Source organism: Drosophila biarmipes, chromosome 3L (assembly GCF_025231255.1).
Source record: "Drosophila biarmipes strain raj3 chromosome 3L, RU_DBia_V1.1, whole genome shotgun sequence".
Classification (NCBI taxonomy): Eukaryota; Metazoa; Arthropoda; class Insecta; order Diptera; family Drosophilidae; genus Drosophila; species Drosophila biarmipes.
Window position 1 is genome coordinate 10,117,853 of NC_066613.1, and position 24,841 is coordinate 10,142,693.

Consider the following 24,841-nt stretch of genomic DNA (forward strand, 5'->3'; position numbering starts at 1 on the left):
TCAACAAGTTCATTACTAATCCGCTACCAAAGATAAACTCAAATATTGTCTGCGCGAAAAAACAACAAATTTTTAATCAAAACAAGAACAGAAAAAAGGCAAAAAAAACATTCAGACAAATGCGCCACTTTGGCAGCTTAGCGCGGCATTTGGCTAAAAGGAAAACAAACAAAGGCAAAATGAGGAGCGAAAGCCAGCGAAATTATTAAACCAAAATTAAAGGGAATACTAGAGCGAAAAAAAAATCGAAGAGGAAGGATAACAAAGCGCGTCAAAGGATCAAAGGTAGGAAAAGGAAGAAGTGGGAATGGGTCGAGTGGGGTAAGGTGGTCTTACCCTAAACAAACACGGCCAAAAGTGAGCTGCGGCTAAGACAACTTTTTTTAATCCGAAATGCAGAAGTGCCAAAGCAAATTTAAGCGGAAAATTCTAATAAGCTCGTCAGTGGTCAACAGGGTTGGGAAGGGCCGGCTGTCAAGGGTTAAAGGGTGGGGTGTGAGGGGGGTTGGTGTGGGTGGTAAATCAACCCTTTTTGGTGACTGACAGCAGACCGCGAAAATTTAATTCACGCGCAAAAAGTAATTTTTTCAATCATCTCGCGATGAGCCACGAAATATTTCAGCAATTTAAGCCGCTTTCCAAGGGAGTCCGCGTAAAATTCTTAATTAATAATAAAATCCCAACCCTTGGCCCGATGTGTAGTCAATTGAAAATTTGCGTTTTGGCAATGAGCCGTTCGAAAGCCGTTCGCTTTTAAAGCCGTTGTAATTAAGCAGCCTTAGCGGCCAGGAGGCGGGGCTTCTGGGGGTCGCGGCATTATGACATGATTATGAATTGCTCTCCGGCCGCAATATCCACCAGGGGTTAACAAAGGCCGCAGAACAGGCCGCCGTAGTCAAAGCCAAAAGTCAATAGTTACCGCGGACGGGGGTTTGGGCCCACAAAGTTTGATGCGCGAAATTAAATTTGGAATTTTGCTTGAATTTAATATTAATTAGTTGAGCGTTTGTGTTTCGGTTATGCAAATTTCGTTGCTCGTTTCGTTCGCTTTCAAAATTGTATATTAATTAGCTGAAAACTTTGGAATCGGAGTCAGACGACTCTTTGGGGATTGTTCAGCATTTGCAATGCATAATTTACATGAAACTTAAAGCAGGGACTTGGTTTTCTGTACTAAATTGTTATTATAACATAAATATTTATATTTTCCTAACAGCGCTAAAAGTTGTCGTATTTATTGTTGTATTATAAATTGAATTTATTTCATAAAACGAAAAGTAATCACTTTTAATCATTGGTTACATATAAATGCAACTGATTAATATATTATAGATATAAACAAATACCAATCCTCTTAATAAAATGTAACAACTACTTCAGTTAATATGTTAAAAGGGCTTAATTTCAACCCTTCTGCTACATCCACTTGCAATAAATATACCCCTTAAATCGAAAAGTCAATATGCATTAATAATTTGAAAATTCAGCTCGACACTTGTTACAATTTTTAAAGCTAATTTATAGGGTGGGGTTTTACACCGAGCGATATTGATAATCCGCTTATAAATGCAATTTTCCCGACAGGCTTTTAGACGGAAATTTTTCCACATTTTCCACATGAGCGCCGCTTTGAATCCGGAACTATTTCAGCACTAAGGGGTGGTAATGATTCACAAATATCTGGAGACAAGGGACAGTAGCTAAGCCTGTTAATAGCCGGAGGTTAGAGGGAAAAAGACGGTGGTTAATGTGACATAATTGAAAATCAAAACTAAAGCACTTAGCTGCGATTCCTCCCGGCGAAATGCACAAAAAGTTGAGCATATGTGAGAGACACTGGATGGATGGGCTGGTCCTCGGATGAGTCCGATTTCCGGGGAGGGGCCGCACCCGAAATGACAATTTAACTGTCAACCAGTTTGCTGCAGTTCCGGTTCCGCTGACAAGTGTAATCGGCCATAAGGTGGCCGAGTTAATAGAGTGTGATTCTGATGGGTTTCAATTAGGCAAATGTCACCGGGAAGTTCCCTCTTTCGACTTTGATTGATCAGAGGTGTGTGCGGGTCGTCTCCTCAATCCAACCATTCACCAACTGTCAGGCTTCCTCGGGTTACCGAAAACATTTGTGCCCGATGCTAATTGCTCATGATCTTTGCCCACATTTTGGTGTTGTATAACCAATTGAGGTGAGTCCCCGCAGTTCCCTTCACTATTTACAATGACAATTGGCACAATAAATAGTCTCAACTTTCAAATTTCTCTCCGTCCCTCCCTCTTTTTAGATCTCCTATTACCTTCACATTAAATTGTGATATAAACACCCCAATTGCTGGCCTGTTTGTCCTTGTTCTTTTTCTTGTTTTGGTAATGCGAATTGACTTAATTAGCATTCGGATCAAATATCACCAGGGGTTACATTGCTGTTTTGGGGCGGCAAATAAGGTGGGATTTGTTGTTACTGTTTATATAATGGGAAGGAAAAAATTCTCAAAATATTTGCGTTAACCCCAATTAAAAAACTAACGTGTAAGACAATTTACAAATGGCTTTTATAATAAAAACAAAATATTAATATTTTTTACCAAAACAGCATATTCCTTTTTTAAAGCCATCTTCCAAATTAAAATGTGATTTTATTTTTTTTTTTATTTATTTTCTCCCCTTCGATGTTCCTACGTCTTCAAATTAGGAACCTGCTAATGCTAATGCTTGTGCGTTTTATTCCATTTCATTTAACCTTTCAACCGCCTGGGGACTGCAAGAAATGCCAGAAACATTCGGAAAATGGAGGAGGAAAAATCCTTAAAACTGGAAAACGAAAAGCCTCGCCCACACATGCCCATTTATCATGTCAAACCTGACATTTGTAATTGTAAACTGATACGCCTCGAAGGCAAACCCAAAAAATGGGGTGGGGAAGTCGTCATATCTATTTCTACAGCTTTCACCAAAAACCAGCAACATATGCGAGCATTTTGAAAGAAGGAAGTAGCCCCTCCCCCTTTACACACATGAGATTATCTGCCCTGCAAACATAAGAAATTTCTTTAAGAACTTCAAGCTATTTTAAAATTCAATTAAAAAAAGTTAAATCATTTGGGCAACATTTCTTTTGTGGCCGCGTGCCTGGTGAAAAGTGCAAAAACCACTTAAGTGTTATAAGTGTCGCTATAAATAAAAATCTTTGGCGATTCCAAAAATTTCCCTAAGCAACCCCCATATGGAATGTGGAAAAGTGCCGAGCACGCGACTGCCGCTGATGGGAAACCGCCCGAGGTGGATTCGCCAATATTCTGCTTTAAAATTATGCAGAACTCAAAGGGAATGGACCCGCATCGAAAATATTTAACATAAGATTAGGCCAAAAAATAACTGGTGGTGTGAAAAACTCATTCTTAAGTTGATGTGAACTTAATTAATTATTATATTTATTTCTTCCTTTTAAATAAAATGTTTATTTTATTTTAAGATAATAGTAGGCTTAAAAAATATTATAAAAAATGTTATTAGGTGTTAACTTATTGGTTTATAAGGTCTGTAAATTGGAGAGCCTTAAACTCAAAAAGGAGATTTAAATGGATCCTATTTTTTCAATCCATTATGTTTAATATCACTTTTCGTTTCAGCAACAGCTCTTCCACGTCACCTCGATTTGGAGCTCCTTTTGTCTTCTTTTCGAGCCTGAGGTGATGTCTGCCAAATGGGCCAGAGACAGTGCCCTGGTCTGAGTTTTTGGAGGCCCATTGAGATGCTCGGCTGCCTTTCCCATTTTCCATTTCTCCCACCCACGAAAGCCTTGCATTTTTCCATGCGCCTGTCAACATTTTAATTAAAAAAGGTTACGGACCCATGACGACTGGCAGCTCAGTTCCGTTCAGACAAACGGTCCTGGCCAAAAAGCCATATGTAAAATTCGCGATTTCTTTGGGGGGTCAGACTTTTGGGCCGGAGGTGGGGGCGTGGCCACTGCGAAAAGGGTGCCAAAATAATAAACTCGTTTCGCAGTTACAAACAATTTCCTTTTTCAATTTTGCTCGCTCCCGCTGATGGTCTCGTCTTTTTTCAGCCATTTGGTGTTTTGTGTTTCGTAGGTCATTACGCTCGTATGTGTGTGTCGCATTACGGAATAGTCAAATAAGTCCGGTCCGCCGGTCTCCGGTTCCACTTTTCCGTGGTCCAGTCCAGTCCATTGTTTGCCATCATTTTAATTTTATTTATTGTGCGCCTGCCGGCCAACCCCAATGCAAAACACTAAAAGGAAATGTTAAGCTCACGGATTTCCAACATTTTACATTTTTAATCGGAAGAACTGTAACTCCAAATCAAAATATTATAATCTTTTAATAATAAATCATTTTTGAAAATATTATTAAGAAGTAAGAAGAATATAATATATAAATAATGGCCCAAAGAAAAGCACTACATAAGAAATTAGCATCGTGGATTTTTCAACATTTTCAATAAGAAGAGTAATTTACCAAATTAAAATGTTAAGATTTTGATATTCAAGCATGTACAAATTTTGAATAAGTAAGTTATATAAATCAGAAAAACTTTCTTCAAGTGCACATATGGGAACCCCATCAAGGCTCATGCAAATTAGATGAATTGCTTTGCAGTCCAGGTTCGTCGACTTCCACTTCTATAATGACTTGGCCACTCTGACCAATTCCCCGGATCCCCTTGCCTTTTTGGGGTGGCCAACCCCACTTTTCAGCTAGCCATGTCAATGGTTTTGCGGACATTTATTGTTTGAAAGCTATTACCCCTGCCCAAGAAATGTAAAGCGAAGACTCGACACCGTTTTTGATTGTTTTCTGTTTGGCTTCGAGGGCGGAGAATTTCGGGGGAGATGTGCCCCCTAGGATTGCCATAATGTTTAATTGCTTTGTCATTATATTTGCAAGTTATGGCTACTTGTACATGGATACTCGAGGACCGCCATCTGAGTGCACTGAAAATGCACTTGAGACGAGGGTACAGTTGCCACTGAACGGGAAAGTCAAATTGGAAGGCAAAGGAAAAGCCATTATTGCTAGTAAGGCAAGTGGTTCAGAAGGGTATTGTGAACTCAAAAGAATTATAAATCATATTAAAGTGGATTTACAAATATGAAAATATTTAATTGCATCAAGATTGTTTTATATTCGGAGTACAATGCTTTCGTATTAATATCAAGATGAAAAAGTGAGAAGACAAAGTTCTCAAACTGAGAAAAGACGATCTAGTTTTTCCCGATCTCAATTCTTCTGGTTGTATATCAAAAAAATTTTTAACATTAACCTGTGTAGGAACAAATTTAAATATATATATTATTATTTTGTTAGTTAGTTTAATAATATATTTTGTTGGGACCTACGCTTCACCACTTCAACCCAGTCCAAATCCAAATCCCGGCTGACAAACCACCGAACCCTAACCACTGCAGTTCAGCTTGACATTTTCATTCATTTGTCTACGCAATGCCTCCTGAAAAAGTGGGGAAAAAAGAAAGAGCGAACCGAAAAACATTTCAAACTCGTCCATCGGAGCGTTCCGCCATTTATCCATTCACCATTGTTCGATGGCCGAGTGCAGACAGCTGCCTGCTGTGAAGCTGGCCAAAACTTCTACGGCTGTCAATATGGCCAACACGGAAAGCGGAGGGCAGGCCAGCAAGTGGAGCCGGAAAATGGCTAGAGATTGGCGGGCATTTTTTCACGCCACAAAATGAAAGCGCGCTGGCATTTTAATCAACATTAAGCAGAAATGCTTTTTGCAAACATTTCTTTGCCCCACGTCTGTCCATCAGACTGACAGAAAGTCCTGGGCATTGTCATTAATTTTACGTATGTGCTTTGGTCATTTATAACGCCGAGACTTGCAAATTAAAAAGTAGCCACCGGAACTGAAAGAACCGGACAAAAAAACCACCTGGAAAGTTCCTCGAGACGCGAAACAATTTCAATTATAAGCCATGGTAAAATGTCAAACCGTAAGCGTTGGAAAAGAAATCCTGGCCCTGATCCCTTGTGGACCGAAACCCCTCAACACTTCAAAGTCGTTCGTCTCAATGGGAATCATCCCAAGCCATTTTCCGAGGGTGCTAATAATTACACCCCAAAAAAAGCGCCGAAATACCCGAGTTGCTGCCAAGTTTATGATTATGAAACGGCTTTGACAAGATTTTGTAAAACGATTTTACGACTTGACCCGGCCAAATTTTCCAGCTTCCGTAAAATATTTCATTAATTTTAATTGGAAATGGGGCTGAGACGTTCAACGGCGGTCGAGTAGATAATTACAAGGACGAGTTTTCCCTTTAGACCATCTATTCAAATATTCACAGCAAATAAAAAAAGTTGTGGAGTAGGGAGCGCCTTACGCAGCTTAAGTTGAAACGAATGTCGTAAAATGTGAGAATATAATTTAATGCTTGACTGATGCCTGGAATTTGTATATAATTTTTAGAAGAGAAGAAAAAACTACGCTAAGACTAGGAGAATTTTTATAAAATATATTATAAACAGTTTTTTAAAAATTCCAAGCTAGGAAAAATGCCTATGGGAGAGAGTGAAGAGAGTTTTTAAGTTGGACTATTGAACATTATTTTACATGTACTACTAGTGAGTTAGCTAACTTTAATCTAAAATGTTATTAACTTAGCAACCATTATAAAACATCTAGCTTGCTACCTCTGAGACAATAACCTATTTTAATAGAAATAACTTTATTTTATTTTTAGAACATTGAGGGTATCAAATCGCACTAAATAGATATTATTATACTTTATACTTTTTTATAACAAGTGAAAATTATCCTTTAATTACCCATGGTTATAAGCATCCTTATTATATCTAAGAGGATATAAAACCATTGGCTGGATCAACTTGTATTCACTCCCAAAGTTGGTCTTTAAAAGGCGTCTTTAACGCATTCCAAAAGAATAAAGGTAAATAAGAGTTACAATACCATTGCTTATCACTCCAACACAGTAGAAGCTCCGAGATTGGTTCTTCCTCAAACTGTAATAAAACAAAAATAATATTGTAATTGTAAGTTAAATATTTACTTTTTAGTTTCATTTTCTCTACAGCCTGACTTAAATTCTTACCACTTTTTCGGGCCCAATGTGTCTTGAGTTTACCAGCACCATCAGTTTAAATGGGTTCTGCGGGGTGACCCCGTTCTCCTTCAAAATACTTATAAATGATACCATGCTTGCTTTCGAAATTGGGTCAAAAGCCATGGGGTGCACATAAAGGAATCTCAATTTCCTGCAATTTTTTATCAATCGAAGCATCGAGCTCCCACTAAAGTATTCGACTAATAATACAACTTTTTCCAAGGTGTTTCCATGTTGGAGCAGTGTTCTTTCAAGATCTTCAAAGAGCGGCCCGCAAGAGTTTCTTATGTCAATAAATTTTAACTTTGGAAAGAACGGAAATGGATGATCAATTTCGCAAGAAGCCACTCCAAGCTTTTCTAAATCCTGATATGACAAACCATCATTGTGATATGGCCCATTTACATTGCATTCGCACACCCTGAGGGAACGTAGTTTCTTCAATGGCGCACAAACTTCAAAGATATTGATATTCGACCAAGTCACATAACGTCCACACAGATCCAAGTCTTCCAAATAAACTAGTTGCTGAACAAGATCGACTGAAAGTATAATATAAAATAGTTGTGGTGCTTTGCCTCCTTCTCATAACAATTTTACTTACTGACTTTGTATGTCGGGTATCCTTCCAATCTTTAATTTTCTTAAATTTGGTAGTTGATGCAGGACATGGATGGTATACTCTGGGTCAAAGTCATCAAGCTTGTGGTAAAATGACAATCCTACGGCGTTAAGATTCTCCAATTTAAGCAGCAAAGAGCAAAAGGCGTTGACGTTTTCCTTATTAAGAGGCGTTTTAATGGACACTAGATTGTTGCAGTGCCTTTGGATTGATTTAAAAATAAGATGCATATTCTTAACACCATATTCGCCTGCGTCAATTTCAAGCAGACTGGAGCCGAGCAACCGCAAAATGATTAAAACATCCTCCCAAGACAGAACCATGTGGTCTACGCTATACTTTCCGGTATCAATTTTAAACGTACCAGGTCCGCTCAATCGCAAGGTGACTAGTTCTTCCATTGGCAGTTGTCTGAGGGTAAGTTTCTTGAATGTGTCTCCAACATGGTAGAGGAATGCATCGCCCAAAATCGGATGTGAGTCGGCCAACATAAGTTTATGTGACGGGGAAAGTTGCTTGAATATAAAGTCCAGAACTTCAAGTGGAAGATGCAACAAAGACTTCCAATCCTCCATTTTAAGCAGCTTTACAAAAAGCCTCAAATTAGTGCTCCCCAATAAAAATGTAAGAACAATAAAGCGTGACTACCAGGGATGCAGCCGTATAGGTATCGAATAAATATCGATATAAGGCACGAAATCCAATTTGAAGTGCCAAAAGAAAATGACTACAATCCGTTCAGTCTGAATGCGATTATAAATTACGAAGTTAAGTCTATCGAAGACTATTTCAAAAACGTATGAGTATATTGCATTATCAAGGTGCATAAACACATATTATTTACAAGAAATAGCATTAATGTTCCATAAACTTTTTTAAATTATCGGATGAAAGATGTTAGATGTGCTCTTTCAGAGTGAATTTCACATTTGTCAAAAATCTCACACAACAAATTTTCATCTAATTCATTGTTTATTGATTGAGTAGATAACCCTGTGAACAGCCTATAAAGTGGTTTGCTTTCGTGAGAAGATATTTTACTTTCTGTGTCATCTGAAGTCTGTGCAGTGTATCGAATGTTTTCGATAACAATTAAGTGCTCCCCTGGTCGCCAGGCTTTTTTTTTGTTCCACTCATAAGGATAACTTTTTTTACTGAGCAACATGCGAAATTGTAAAAATCTTTTGGATCTGCCGCTTGAAGTTCTGGACCATATATTCAAGCAACTTTCCCCGTCGAATAAACTAAAATTCGCCGATTCTCATCCGAGGTTGGCGGATGCATTCGTCTACCACGTCCGCGATCTTTACAAAACAGTGGAACTCGGAAAGGAGCCGCCGGAAGATTGGTCGCTAATTTTGCGTTTGTGCGGACCTGGTATTCTGGGAATTGATACTTGGTGCTACCTCCATATCAGGATTCAAACTTTCGAGTTGATACAACGACATTGCACCAACCTGGAATTCCTGAAAGCCCGTGTTGATCGAAAAAATATATTTGCAATTGCTTCGCTGATGCGGAAATCCGGCTGCCTGAAGTCCATCCACTTATCATTTCAGGATTACCACTTAATTGATTTACTTGATATTGAGTATATTATCCGTGTTTTGATTCAACTGCGACCTTTAAGAAATTTAGCGATGGAAGTAGTACCCGACTCAAAAAGTCAGTAAATACAAAAATTTTACGATGCTCTTGCTGCAATAACATTGTTTACTTTCAGTTCACCTCATTAAGCATTTTGTCAACTTGGAAGAGTTGGATCTTTCCGGGGGCATTTACCGTCTAAATGTTTTACAAGACTGTGCCCCTTTAAAAAATCTTCGTTCCCTCCGAATGTCCAGCTGCAATGTGACTAGACTCTTTCCGAGTGATACTTTGCAATTTCAAGGGTTGGAAAAGCTGACAGTATACAGATGCAATATATATGACGAATTTCCTTTCTTTCCAATGCTAAAAAGTATTACTATAAAAAAATGCGCCGAATGGCATTACCAGGATCATGAAGCTTGGTTAAGTAAACACGGAAACACATTGCAAGAAGTGGTATTGCAGGTTGATTACTTTTCCGAACGCAAAATGCTTTCATTGCTCAGAAACTGCCGAAAGCTGAGATACCTTTTTGTGCAACCTACAGTCTTTTACACTATTTCAAAGAAAAGCATGTCCTTGTTTGTTGACCTCTTAAAGGAGAATGGCTTCACTCCGGACCGCCCGTTCGAACTGACAGTGGTAGGAAATACACATTATTGGGACAATGACCAAGCTTTACTTAAAGCGGCAAAAGTGGTAAGAAAAGCTTTGTTATAATTACTAGGTTATTAACGTTAAGGGACCTTCTCACATGTTAATGCGCACAACTTAAATGTTACTAATGTAGAACGTTGTTGAACAACTATTTGATCAAAAATTTAAATGCGTTTAAACTTACTATTTGAAACTCATCATGCCTTTCAAAACAAAATTGCATAAACAATAAAAACAAATGATTATTTTCTTATTGTTAATATACATTTTATCTTTTCAGTTCGAGGAAGAGCCAAACTCAGATTTGTTGCGGTGTACGAGTTACATAGCTCCTAGGCCATTTCTATTCTAACTATTAGTCTGGAATAAATAATTAAAACAGCTAGAAAACAATGTGAAATCTGTTTATTTAGTATAAAAAACTGTTAAAATGGGATTTTCAACAGAACCGAAATTTGCACTCAGTGTCAACATCGAACTCATGTCCAAACGGCACCCACAGATCCTGCCACCGCCCGAAAAAACAATTCAATCAAACGGTTGCTACAAGTTCCTAAAACTAATTAAAATGCCATCAACGCGGCTCGTATGTGGCAGTGGGTTGCAATAGGGTGTGAGGCGAGTTCTAAGGGAGATTTGAATTGAGGCGCCGCGGGCCTGGAAACCACAGGGATTTCCCGGGGAGAGTCAGTACGGTGTGGGAGGTCGGACCAGTTGGAACTGCCATTTACGCGTAATTTGACGGCCCTGAAAGGCTGAAAAAAAACAGGACACTGCGAAATAAATATATTAAAGATAAATAATATTTTTTTATGTAATATGTTTCCATTAATATCCTAAAAAAATTAAAAAATTATTTATGTTGTAAATTAAACTGTTTTAAAGCACAGTCTATTATTTGTTGAATATTCCAGAATTATCAAGAGCAGAGAAAATTTATTTTAAGAGAAGTTTTTAGATCAGTATTAGGCCAAATTTTCGCACAGTGCATAACAGCGAGTTTTGGGTAAATTACGCGAGCCTGTGTTCGGGCAAGTTTGTCAACGCGGTTTTCGCCAAAGTGCCAAACAACCGCGTGATTTATGCGCTTTTAAAGCACTTAACAGCGAGCAGGTCTATGAAGTCCTGGCCCCAAGTCCGACTTCCCCGTGGACACGGTCAGGACTTGCAATAAATTCAGCGCGGATAAATCTTTCAACTACATAAATCTCACGCGCCGAATTCGAGCCGCTTCTGTTTGGGCCTGGGTTTTATTTTTTCACCGGATTTCGCACAAATCAAAGCGAAAATTGCTTTGATTTGAAAGCTTTTTGCGCGAAAAGCCTCCGGGGCTGGCTGTACCTTGCAGCGAAATTGAGGACAAAATGGGGTGAGTAGCACCAATTAAAAATAATTCCAAACATGGCATATGCCCGCATTTTTTCAGCTCGAAAGCCTGCGCAGGAGTGGCGGCCAAGAATCGTAAAATGTTATCATAGGAAAGATTAAAATAAAGCTGCAAATTGCGCCAAATATCTTTGGCCATAACTTAAGCCGCGGAAGGCTCCACATGTGCGATATTCGTGGGCTTGCAAAACTCTCAATTAACCCTGGGCGGTGGGTGGTGGAGTTACTGGGAGGGGCGTGGCAGCCGACAACCGACTGAAGGCCAAGTCAAATAAACATAAGTTTTTATGCGTTTGGTAATTTTTGAAACGCGGGTGGTGGTTTCGGTTTTGAGTTTGACTCTAGAGATGGGAGCGTGTTATTAAGGGGAAAACTTAAAAAATATAATGTATATTTATGTGATAATTTTTGCATAATTCAAAATTTTACAAATTTATGAAAGAAACTAAAAAATAAAACCTTCTTTTAGGGTACAGCTAAGATAATATTTTTCCAAATTATAAAATATAAGAAAAGTTTACAAACCTTGTTTTTGTGTTTTATACCCTTTGGCGGTACTAGAATGTTGGGACTAAGCATGCAGATTCTAGAGATTCCTGCGTATCTAAAGTTTGTTTCTGCAAAGTACAGTTTCGTCGTGGGACTATCTGGGGATGTATTTTTCCCTTCTCCTTTTTCCATTCACGATGCCATCTCTACCGGGAGCTGGTATCATATGCAAAATGCAGCACATGTGTAAAGTAAATCTTCCGCTGCCTAAACCATAATCATAAACATTTATAGCCGACGCGCGTTCGCTGAGGCCCAAATGACAAACCCCCCTCAGGACATATCCCTGCCAGTACTCCCCTTCCTCCTGTCTCGTCACTTTGACGAGTGCAATCCTTTCCATTTCCACCTACCCCTACCGATATTCCCTTTCTTTTTTATACTTTTGGTAATATGGCGCACATGCAAAGCCGCAGGTTTAGGCACAACTGTGATCCTGCGTGTCTGTTGGATTCAATTTGATTATGACTTGACAAATAATTGTCATTTTGATGTGACGCGGCGACTTAAAATGCTAAGTAATTGTAAATATTGAAAATTTGACGAAGTAGACCGGGGTAGTCCTGAGCCCAGGCAGTTAACCCTTTTAAGTCAGGGGTCGGAGGATGCACACAAAATTTGGCAGGACTTTTACGGTTGAGGTTAAGCAGATGAGATTGTGGGGGATAACGAAGATAAAGGAAATTCGCTGCGTCACAATTCGCTCAATTATATGGTTTGGACATATCAGCAACTGTCGTTCTAAAATTAAAAAAAAAATTGTTCAATATTTTTCATTTTTGATATATTCTTCAAGCATTTGTGGTCTGAAAAAAACATTGCAAAAACCATATACCAAGATCACCACTTAATTCTTCAAAAATCCCAATCCTACTGGAAAATGCGTTGATTTATGGCCGTGCGCTGAAAACTATGTCAAAAAGCGTTTCCTGCTGCGCATTTCTGTGGCCCAACTAATTTAAATTCCTCAATGCGGGGATTCCCCAAAACTGTCAACTCTGCTTTCTTCCCCAAGCGCGGGCTCGGAACAAATGAGACCTCGAATGAGCAATGTTAACAAGGCGTTTTACACAATGTGTGTTTGTACCACCCACTTCCCAGTCGCCCAGCCCCCCAAAATGTTACCAAACACGGCAGTTGCCTCTTGGCTTTCCCTCGCTGACAGCTTGCGAGCCATAAATCAACAAGTTAAGTCAAACGTGTGCTGCAGACTCTAAAAGCCGGGCCAAAATGTTTTTAAAAAATTTCCCCCGCCCACAAACATATGCAGAAGCAGCGGAAACGAAGAGTACAAAGTGGAATTGATTTCAATGTTTAATAAAAAATTCATGAAAATTTGTCAGCTCAAGCTTTTGTGTGGGTTCCTGTTTTTCGGGTCTCGGATTGGGGTTTCGTTCGCTATTAATCACAGTTTGTTGCACTCGCTGCGCCACCAAGTGATTCATGTGTGGAGAAAGCCCGACTCTCATCAGGACCCAAGCGCATCCTGTCAAGCCTCGGTCTATGATTTATGTTCCGCTTTAGACCACTGACAACTGGAAAAGTTCAGGAGGTGGTTGGGGGTTAAGGAGGTACGAGCGGTGGTAAAAAACTTGCCACAATCAGCTTTAATCAGGAAAACGTCGTAGTAAAGAAAAGTATAAAGTAGGAGTGGAATTTAAAATATATTTCAATTTAAGAAAAAACTAGTCAATAAGTTCAGGTATTATTATACAACAAATGTTTAGTATAATATATTAAGCAATCGATAATGAGAAAGTGTACAGCATCCCAAATTTTCATGACCCGCTCCACCATTTATTAAAAGGACTTGCAACCCTTGCCAACCAAATTGAATTATCCATGGTTGCTAAATATATTATATGTACGTTTCGCTTAACATGTTCGCCTGTCGAAAAAGTCAAACACAATAATGCAATTGATTTTGGTGATAAAAATCGAATGTTTTCGCAGGAAAAAGGGATAAATAAATAAAAATAAAGGGTTCATGTGTCGGGAGCAGGCCGAAAAAAGAGGGTGAAGGTGTTGTTGTGTGTCAGCCACCCCTCTAGGATTCGCTTTTCCTGGTTAACCCGAAAAAATGTTTGCACACATGCGGTTGTTTCATATTTCATATAGGAAAACTTCCCAAAAAAAATGAAAAGGCACAAAAATCAAAGCATAGAGTTGTCAAGGCGTAGCGAACTCTTAACCCTTCACCGCCCGATCTTTTAACCCCCACCTTGCACTTGTGGGTTGCGTGCTTTGTGGCGCTTTTTTCTTGCCATTTCTTTCTCTTATTTATGAAAATTGAGTTATAATTGGTAGTGCATTAAGTCGTCCTGGCTGCTCCTCCTGCTCCTTGGCTTCATTTTGCTGCTGCCGTTGACGCATTTCTGCCTCAATAAATACGCAAATTGAATTTATAGGCTGGTGAGTGCTTTCCAGCCTTAAAAGTGCCACTAAATCAAAATCATGTGTGGAGGAAGTGGAAGTGGAGGAAGCGCCAGTAAGGGGTTAAAGTCGGCACTGAAAATAAAATCATGTGTTATTTTTTATAAAGAGTTTTCCATAAAATAATTTTAGTACCATTTTTGTCTATCTCCCTAAATGTAAAATTTTATAAGTGACTCTATTTATTCCAAATAAATGTTTTAAGTTTATAGATCTATTTTGAATGTATAATAAATATTTCGATATTTTTTTAAGTTTTTTACTTTTTTATTTATTAATTAAGGTATTTATTTATTAAAATTTTACATTTCAGTGTACCGTGTGTGGACTTTTTCATACAACTTCCGTAGTGTTTTTTTTCAGTCGCACTGCTATTTTGCGTATCCTTCCGTTTTAGTTTGTGCTTTTGCATTTGCTTTGCCGTTGCGCTAGAATGAATTTCACAGAGGAAACGTGCGTTCCAGGTTTGCCATATGTGTATGGCAAAAAAGAAGGAGTTCGGGGTAGAGGTATCCGGTGTTCACGTGTGGAAATATTTTGACAGTTTCGCGGTTCGTTAGCGTTTTTTTATTATGAATATTTCTGCGGGAAGAGTCAAAAGCTTGTACATTGAAAAGGGCACGTAAAATTGTCCCTTTTAAGTTCTTAAAGATCAGAAGAATAAAGATTATCGCTTGTTAAACCTTTTATAAAGAGAAAAACCTTTAATCATTTGACTTAAAAAGTATTTTAAAAAATATTAACATCTATCAAATGGTAAGTATTGACAAAAACTTTTATTTTACTTTTATCTTCTATAGTAAGAAATATTTAAATACATTTTCCGCTTGAAATAATCCAAAACACTTTTCGCGCCCTTGTCACAATAACACTAATTTCCCTGTTGAACCCGCATTTATCTGCCTAAGCCTTTAAAGGGCTCATCGCAGCTGGGAAAGCCGAAAAACGATTTTCCCCTGACTGCCCTCTCGACACCTCCACTCCACGGCCTTTCCTCCACTTACCCAACTTTCTTTTGTCCGACGTTCAAGTGGTTCTACACCGTTGCTGACCACATGGTCGAATTCGAGGCACAAAAGGCAACCCATTGCCTCCCACCCGACCCTCGAGCCACCCACTTCCTTTGCCCAGCACGCCTTTTTACCCTTTTTTCGCTGTGGCCACTTTTATGTCGACCCGTTAGTGGTCATTTCTCTTTTTTATTTTTTGCACTGACCCCTTTCGGAACGAACCCTTCCCGGGCCTATAAATTATATGATTTTTGCATTATTTTGGCATAATGTGCACATTAATGACACTCGAAATTATGTTGTTAATCGAAAGGGGGTTGGGATCTCGGGGTCTGAAAAGTATTACCAGACACATATCGAAGCCGATATTTTGGTGCAGTTGGTTTGGGCATCTAATTTATTGCCTTCTTTATTTTTCCTCTTTTTGGTGGCTTTTTATGTTATTTTTGCGTTGCATTTTGTGTTACTTTTTTGGCAACATTAATTTTCCCTCCAGCATTGACAGACGTTTGACATCTTTATGGGTCCCAGCACCCGTTGGGCAGGAGAGGGTTAAGCATTAGTAAAATTACTTGTTACCGGTGCGTTGTGCGTGGAATCAACGTTGCATGAAATCAAGTAATATACGGGTGATAAAAGAGGATATCCGAAAATGGTAAAAAGCAAAGCGAAGTCTTTAAATAAAACTGGGTAAGGAAATCAGAATAACTTCAAAGTAATATTATGTTGTATTATAATAATTATTATTCAAAAAACCCTTCATAAGAAAGTGTTTCCATCGATTCCTGCCAGCAAAGACCGCTCTAAATCCCTTCGACCTCATTCTCCCTTAGTTCTGGCAATTAAATTTAGCAAAAATTCACTTATGCCCTGATCCAACAAATCAAATCGAACCCCCTCCATAGGACTGGGGTAAAAGGTTCCTTCGCTTTTATAACTTTATTTACCCAAACGATAAGCGAAATAAATCTCCGAATGAGGCACCGAGTCACACGTACATGTGTACAGCGTTGACAGCTTGTCAGCCAGTTGGAAATGTTTCGAAAGGAATAGTCAAAGAATAACAAACTGTACCTCAGTTTTGGATGTGAATGGGGGCGTTTGGGGACCGAGAGCAACAGTAAAAACCCGGCAAGATTTACCAAATATTGCACAATGATGGATCATAAATAACTTATGGTTGCCAGGGACACAAAAAATTCATCCATGCACGGAAAAAAACTAGGAAATTAAAGTTCTGTTCTAAAAATTGTGAAATATACTACTACATGTCATCAAATACATAATTTTTTATTTTATAAAGGGTAATCAAGTGGTTAAATCTCACAGTAATCTTTACATACAATTTTTTATTTTACCATTCCTCCCTTTAATTGGATTTGATAGGAATTATATTTTATTATTCTAATATTTTATATAATATTAAGCTTAATTGAAAATAAATTTATCTTGAACTCGTTTGCTTTTAGTTAATTACTTTGAGTTTAGGCATTAATATTTATTTTTTGATTTAGAATTTATTATTTATTTTCTTAACTTTAATAATGGGACCTAGACCTATTTTTCCAAGTGCAGAAGAAAATCCGCCTCGAGGAAGGGGGAAGTTCGTTGCCAAAAGTGACGTAACACATAAGCCCGAATCGGACCCCGACCCCAGGCAAAGCAACCCACTTGCTCCCACAGTCCCACAGTCGCAGCTCAGCCCTCCTGAACTGCCCCGGCCATTAAGGACAAAAGGATGACCCTTGATGCCGTAAAAAAGAGCGAGCCGAACCGACTGCCGGACAATGGTCACTTGATGATGCGGGCGCGCTGTCCACCGACTGTCCGTTTTATTTGCTGCCTTTTTACGGCAAATGAACGGAAGCGACTCGTAAAACTAGCGAATTGTGAATTATGTTTGCTGACATCTAGTCCGAAATACAGCGACGGCAGTCGATAGTTGGCCATAAAAAAGCGACGGAGGAGCGCAACGTGTGCCGATGGTCAGCTAAGCTCCTCTCGAACCGAGTCTAAAAATCGCCCCATGGGGTCGCCTGTCATCGTCTATTGAACTCGTGTTCCGACCAATAAAAGAGGCATTAAAACACTGAAATATAGACTGGGCAACGAGCTGGGCGGCGGGGGAGTAGGGCACTTCAAGGATCCCATAAGTAGTTCGAAAACATTGTCGTAAATAAATTTTACTGTAAATTGCGCAATAAAATGTCCTGTCCAAAAAGGTGTGACTTGATGGAGGGGGATTAAGGTCAGTGCTTAAATAAAATGTTTTACTGCTGATTAGTGCCTAAGGAACTTATTTACTTACCCAGAAATGCTTATCAATTTGGTAAGGAAAAGCTTTGAGGAGTAGGAACCTGATGAATTTGTTTCTTAAACTAAACTATGTAAAACAAAAAAAAAACTTAAGGAATATATTTTCGTCTTGAAAAAATCTTAATTCCGCGGTTTCCCTATATTTCTCCATTATCATCTCTATTTACCAATCCACTTTAAGGATTCATGAAGTGAAATTAGCTTAAAGGCCAACTAACCGCAACCAAGAAAACTGTTGAGAGCCTGGGCCAAAGAAAATGTGCAGAAGGTTTTCCGAAAATGTGCTTTTAAAAAGTTTGCAGCCCAAAGGAAAAATTGGGAGAAGGAAACTCAGGAAGTGTACGGAAGGATAACGGGCCAAGGCATTCAATATGCACACGCCATAATCACATTAAAACGTAAACGATATGCAAATGGAATGAACTGACAAGAAGCAGGCGAACGCCTTTCCACAGCCCAGGATCCTGCCAGGAGTTCATCAAAAATGCACACTCACACGACAAAAAAGGGGAAAAGAACGAGCAGGAGCAGGAAAAACTACGTGGAAACTTTTAAGGCCAAGTCCTGCGGCAGGAAGTGGCTTGCAACTTGAAGCTCAAGTGGCTTTATTTTCCTTTTTTCAGGTAATCACGTCGTCACTTACAGTTGCAATTAAGGCCGGGACTAAGTGAACGCGGAAATTTTAATTCAATAACAGTCAAACGAGGCATTTCCGAAAGTTTTCCCACACTCCCTGCCCCCGTTTGTGGTCTGTTTTACTTAAAGTCAATTAAAATTGATGAGGCACCAAGGAAAGGAAAGTCTTGTCTTCATCTGTCGAAACTTTGGACTTGAGTGCGGCTCATGTGGAAACGCAATTTCCCTCCTTCGGACGGCACTAATGCAATCAATGGACATGTGCGTGGGTGCCCAAAGTTCGGCTTTTCAGCCGCCCACACTTTCGAGTATTTGGGTGCAGTGTAACTGGAAACTTGTCAAAAGGGCTTGCGAAGTGTCGGATTCGCAAGGAGTTAATGGAAAGTTCGAGGGCGGATTGAATGATAACAAAAGCATTTAAGGCGGTTGAGTGTCTCTATATCAACTTGAGACACAATAAATCTAAATCTATTTTATTATTTATAAATATTTTTACTTTCAGAAGTGGAATACAGAAGAAATTATTCATGCAACAAATTTACTAAAGAAAAATATGCCTGTGGATAAAAATAGGGATAGTGAATAGCAATAATTTGGAATTTAAGTACTACAGTATTTTGTTTTGCAAAATACTTGAGGTTTAATATTTAAAATCAAGAAAACTGAAATTGATTAATTAGTTAGATTTATTTTGTATTAACATTTGTATCAGATGTAAGACAAGTGTATATATTTCTCTGTCTCCAGACTTATACCTAGTAAAGGGTCTGCGCCTTACAAATAGTTTATCACCTCTCCGGCCTTTATCTGCAGGAAAATCAAAACCGAAATAAACACTGCAATTCCATTTGCCACTGCAAGTCTTCCTGCCGGGCTGCCATTTCAATTAAATTATCAAAACAAGGAAGGCGTCCATAAAAGAACAATGGCGAAAGCCAAAGCCCAAACACCTAAGTGCGTTCTGCATCCTGCTCGAGGAGCCGGGCCAAACACCTAAGTCATGGCATTGTCAGGCGATGCCATTGTTTTTCGGCTAAGACTTAAGACTCGGCAACTTCATTATTCTTGTGGCCAGAATCCTCCCGCCCGATCCGCAAAAATGACTTTTCAATGGCGCTGGCGCAATGAAACCGAACCGAACCCAAATCCTGGCAGACAATTTCATATGCAAATGACTAAAATGAATTTAATCAACAATTGTTTGTCTGTCTGCAGTCGCAGCAGCCACCTGCCTTCATCGCAACCACTTTGCGATGCATTATTCTAATGAGATTCTGCTGGCGGCAGTTTTTTATGGTCCACGGGGGGCTCGGAAGCCGGACCCTGGAAAACCTCAACGTTGTTGCAATCGCTGCAATTATTTTGATAACAACTTTTCGTATTAAATGGCGAGACACGAGACAGATAAAGTACGGAGAACGATTGTCCTTAACGGGGTTATTACGCATACGACATGGCTAACAAGGAAAAGTTTGGCTCCCTGGGATGTGGGTTCGAGGAGGGTATACCTATTCATTGATTTGTAACTAAGGAGTCACAGATTATTTGGATCTATACTTCTGCATCATACATATTTTTCTTGTATTTAAATTGTCTATCTAACCTATAAAATAAAATTTCTATTAAGGTTTTAGTGTACTTCCAAGTGGTTAAATCTTTTTCTTAGTTATTCCCCTTTCAGGGCACCACTTATGTTCCCAAATACCCCCAGTTACCCTCTAGTTCCCCGTAATTTTGCGTAACTTGAGTGTGTTGCATTTTTGACCGCAGTAAACGTAATTGTCTGTCCGGCGGTGGGCAGTCAATAAAACCAAATGATTCCCGGCTCCCTTACAAGTAGCTCCATGCTCTATGTGCTCTTTAAAAGCAGTTCGTTTATCTTGGTTCCCCGGGTTCAAAAGGGGTTCGTGTTTTTCATCGCCTGCAAGTATTTCCCCGCCCACATGTTGCAGCAACAATGTTGCAGGGAAAACCTCACAAAGCTTTTTGTTTGATTTGCATATGATAAAAGGAAATGGTTGGGGGACTTTAGTGAAAAAAGGAAAGTTGGTATGAAGTGGGAGTGGAAGTACTGCTGCAGCATCCAACTGCTGCAAATGACCGGCAATTATATTGTTGTCAATGTTCTTGCAATACCCTTAAAACGGGTTCTACCAAATTTTTAACAAAATTCGAACTCGAGAAGATAAAATGTTTTTAGATGTGAAAAAAAGTATAAGTTCAAAGGTATATCAAATTATCTATTGATTTTTCCTAGTTAGAGAAGGGATTCAAGAAATGCAGAATAAATTCAAGGATAAATAAATAAATCAGACAGCAATGTTAAGCCAACAATGTTTTTAACAACAACCATTTCTTAAGTAATATCCATTATCTTATACTATAATATTTTTTGCAAGAGCATTTGGCATTTTTCCTGTTCAAGCCCTGCGTTTCCAGTGTGTGTTTCCCTGCTGATAGCCGTTGAATTCCCAAACCATTTGAAGTGCAGACCCATCCACCTTAACTCCATTCCAGGTCCACTCCCATGTCCTTGTGCAACGTGTCCTGTCCGGCTTGTTATGTCCCTGACAGCCATCGTCATCCACATCGCATTCTTATTGACTCCCAGTGCCACTTTGGCTGCATTTGCCTCCTATCCGCCCGGAACAGACCCTATATCTGGGACTTGGCATGGGATGTTCGACGGGTGGAGAGCAACATTGTTCGGTGCTGGCTTTTTATTTCCAGCATTTGGCCATTTGTGTTGTGTTCGGTGCGGTTGGGCATGCAAAATTAAATTAAAATGCATTAACAGGAAAAGCAGGCGATGGGCGTTTGTAAGCTTAGGGAAATGAGAAGAAAATCGTTGGAATGTCGAAGGAGTATGTGAGTAACACTACTTAATTGGAGCTGTTTGATGTCATTAAAATTTTTTAATTTAGATAGAGGGACAGAAAATGTTGTTAGTTATAGTTATATTTCTTATACAGAGCTCCGATAATATTAACTACTAATTTTAATAATTTAAATGAATCAATTTGAATTTAATAAAGGAAAATTAAAGCAAAAAGTCAAACTTCACTGTTGAAAACATGTTTTACGTAATCTAGGCCCTTATCACAAATCTAAAACCAGCCCCAGATTTTTATTTACAAATGATTTACAACTTGAAAGTGACATCATCAGCTAAGCGAAAAATTGATTTTCCACTCTCGGAAAGAACGAACAAAATGGGAATAAAAAGACAACTCCGAAAGTGGATTTGAATAAAAAATGAGCCCCGTGGCGGACTCGGGATAAATGCAGTGAAGCCAAGGCTGAGTACTAAATTACAACGAAAAACAAGAATTACACACTTCAGTCCACAAAAGGCAGCGAATACCGCCTGCAGTGGTCACCCAACCCGCGAGGGGAAGGACCTCCAGGAAAGGAAACTAATATAAATAAAATTTCAATTACTCAACAATTAATTTTGTCTTGTGTGCAATCGGCGGAGCGTTAAAAGGCCACGCAGACAAGAGGACGAAGGGCAAGGATTTGAGGAAGGACATCCTGTCTGACTTCCTTGGAAACTACTCAGGCGTGAGTTGGAGCATTTGGAAAATATTTGAAAAAGTTTCTGGTACACTGCTCAAATTTTAAATTAAGAGTAAAATGTAAACTTGAAACTCTAAATATTTTAAATTTAAATTCTATTAGGCTGGACTCCAAGTCGTTAATCTTAGGCTAAAATATTAGATTTATATTTAAAATCGAAGTTTTTAGACCAGATATTTATTTACTAAAGATAATAAATTCTTTAAAATATAGGGTACACACGTCAAAATATATATTTTTATTTATTTATTAAAAAAATAAGGTAAAGATTTTTTACTCAGTGTTTTCTTTTCTTGGGGGTATCACAAGCTGTGTTTGGCTCAGGACTTTGAAAGGATGACCGAGGGTAAACGCAGCCCCCGAGTCGGTTTCAAACTTTTTAGTTGACTTAAGTCCTCTCGGCTTTTAATTGTTAGGGCACACAATTAGATGGCAACGTATTTGTTTCTTGCTGATTATGAAGCGTTAAGCAAAACTGTCACCATGCCACCCGAGAAACGCAATTTATTGGGAAAGTTTCGCAAGCTGCCGCCCCTCCCCCTGCAGAACGAAAAAAGGATTCCCCACTTCGCCAAGGAGCTTATCTCCTGCAGCTTCGTCACTCAAGTGAAACGAGCTGCCAAGAAGTTGATCTACGGAGGAAGATAGTGTCTGGCTTATAAGGACAGGACGGCCCCAGCTCCGAGTTGTCACGCACAAAGGAGTCTGCCTGCAAATTAGCAGAAAAATCTGTTATCCTTTCGTTTGGCTTGCGCTTGCGGGCGTGTTAATGATTTTTCTCCCCCTCCAAGGGAAGAGCCGGCATCCTTGGAGGGAAAGTTTTTCGTGTTCGTTTCTGTCTCCTTACAAATGAAGTGACAGAGCATATTTAAAATTAAACAATTTAATCCGCCGGGACGGAGTCGAGAGCTGTCTCCACGTGAAGCGAAATGTTGACACTGCCGCCGGAGTTTTGTTCCGGGCTGCAGGAATACATGTGCTAATTAGCAAACAGGATTCCTTATCCTCGTCCTGCCGTCTGCGTGCTGCTAAACAAATAAGTTTGCCCGTCGCCGTCTTATCGTCTCGGGCCCATTGTCGTTTTCCAAGTGGTTGATTGGCACGTAATTTAGCCGAGATCTCTCTGCGGCTGTTTGTCCTCCTTGGGGCAATCGAGCTTGCCCCGCAGTTAGGGTGTGGGATTATCCCAGGTCTGTAATTGGGAAATACCGAACGGAATAGTCCGAAGCAAAAAACATATGAACCCAGGCTTAATGTGGTTATCTTAAATGCTTATGTGAGGCCGGAAACCTATAAGATCCTTTTTAAAGAGGTACCTTTTCTTTTTACAGCATGGAATATAATTGGTTTCTCGAAACCTAAGTCCATTTAACTGTTGAACTAATTTACAAAATGTACAAATCACTTAGTCAGTCAAAAAGGTAAATTTAGTCAGAGTTACCAAATGAGAGTTTTGAAATATATATAATATATATAAGCTAGAATACCTCAAGGACAAGGGTGCATATAAAAATCAAAAAAAATATGTATGTGTTAATTCAATACAAATTCAAATGCAAGTACAATAGTTAGGATTAGTCGAAGAAGACAAAAGAAATATTTAAATTAAATTAGAATGGCATGGCTGTTGGTCAATTGAAAAACCCTTATTGATAATTACCACCCAGCCAACCCCCCGTCAAATAAATCTATAAAATATTTCGAAAATAATCAAGCAAAAAGCAATGCAAAGCCGCAACCATGTTGATTGCAAGCCTTCAACGCGGGGCGAACACCGAAATCCAATCGTTACCCCAATATCAATATCACTGACCAGCAAACAACCGCAATGTAACACATTTTCCCCGCACATTTTTCCTTTGAGTGGTTGGTTCGAATGTCCCGCTGCTGGCAACAATTGTTTGCCAAAAACATTTAGGCCTTTATTTGAAAATTACACATAAACATATTGGAAAGGCCGACTGATGATGTACAGGATGTGTGACTCGGGGAATAAGAGTGTATAACTCCGGGTCCATATGCGAGATGACCTGACCTCTCTACATCCCAAAAACCGTACTATGAATTAAAATATATTTGTATTAATTGCTATACATTATTACACATTGTAGGAGTTCTTTTTATTGATTTTATTTTCTATAAACTGTAATATGAATTAATTTATTTCATCAATGCAAAAAATATATTAATATTGTGTTTAATTAAGACACTTGGTACACTTATAGGGAAACATGTAGAGTATTCCCACTTCTCATAGCCAACCCTAGGTTTAATTCCCACTCAGTTGATTTTATTTCGCTGGAATTGCGAAACACATATTTGCCGATGCATTTTGGCAACATCATTAAGCCGAAAATTGTTGTGCGGAGTGCAACGGCCTATGAAGAGCTGGCCCTTATGCCCAACGCATGGCCCTCGATGAATGGACGATGCCAATGAATTTTCATGAATGCAGTCAAGTCTATAAAAATTAATGCATTGCAGTTGGCTGCAGTCGGCTCTTCAGGCGCCGAATGCATTTTAAATATGAGTTAAAAAGCCTGGAAAATGCCTCCCCCCGAACTGCAATTGCGAATAAAGAGCAGGAGAGTCGCCAACGACCTTATCAAATGGTCATTTCTGTTTGCATTTAATTAAAAATCAACCCAAAAGTAAAGCGCCGAGTCACGTGTCCTGGCCGGCAGGCGCGATAAATCACGCTAAAACAGAACAGAAAGTGGCCGAGTAATTTATCATTGTCATCAGGACGTCCCGGGACTCAAAGGGTGACAGAATCGGCTGCCGGACAGATCGAAAGGATTAACACTTTAAATTGCCTAGTTAAACAAAGGGATAAAGTCCAGGCTGCTGAGTACCCAATGTTCTCTGGCCATGTTTGCTTTGCTACCATTAGACTTCCCCACATTTTCCATTTAATTGCCAAAGTCCGGGCTGGACACGGGCGAGGCACAAAGCTTT

At 39.2% G+C, this 24,841-nt stretch overlaps 2 protein-coding genes across 3 annotated transcripts; one reads left to right on the forward strand and one right to left on the reverse strand.

Annotated features, from left to right (window-relative positions):
• Window positions 1-6,711: 6,711 nt before the first annotated feature.
• On the reverse strand, window positions 6,712-8,353 carry LOC122819037 (uncharacterized). 2 transcript variants are annotated; one of them, XM_044095085.2, is made up of 3 exons: window positions 7,714-8,353; window positions 7,094-7,647; window positions 6,712-7,004 (listed from the first exon to the last, which is right to left on the reverse strand). In XM_044095085.2, the coding sequence occupies exons 1-3, from the start codon at window positions 8,300-8,302 to the stop codon at window positions 6,876-6,878; spliced, it is 1,272 nt and encodes a 423-aa protein (XP_043951020.1). In that variant the 5' UTR covers window positions 8,303-8,353; the 3' UTR covers window positions 6,712-6,875. The 2 variants fall into 2 exon arrangements, with proteins under 2 accessions (XP_043951020.1, XP_050742045.1); XM_050886088.1 differs by lacking the exon at window positions 6,712-7,004 and having other exon boundaries at window positions 7,500-7,647; window positions 7,710-8,353.
• A 472-nt stretch (window positions 8,354-8,825) lies between these two features.
• On the forward strand, window positions 8,826-10,367 carry LOC108028203 (uncharacterized). Its single transcript, XM_017099864.2, has 3 exons — window positions 8,826-9,392; window positions 9,451-10,016; window positions 10,255-10,367. Exons 1-3 carry the CDS (start codon window positions 8,891-8,893, stop codon window positions 10,324-10,326), a joined length of 1,140 nt encoding a protein of 379 aa, XP_016955353.1. The 5' UTR covers window positions 8,826-8,890; the 3' UTR covers window positions 10,327-10,367.
• The last annotated feature ends 14,474 nt before the right edge of the window (window positions 10,368-24,841 follow it).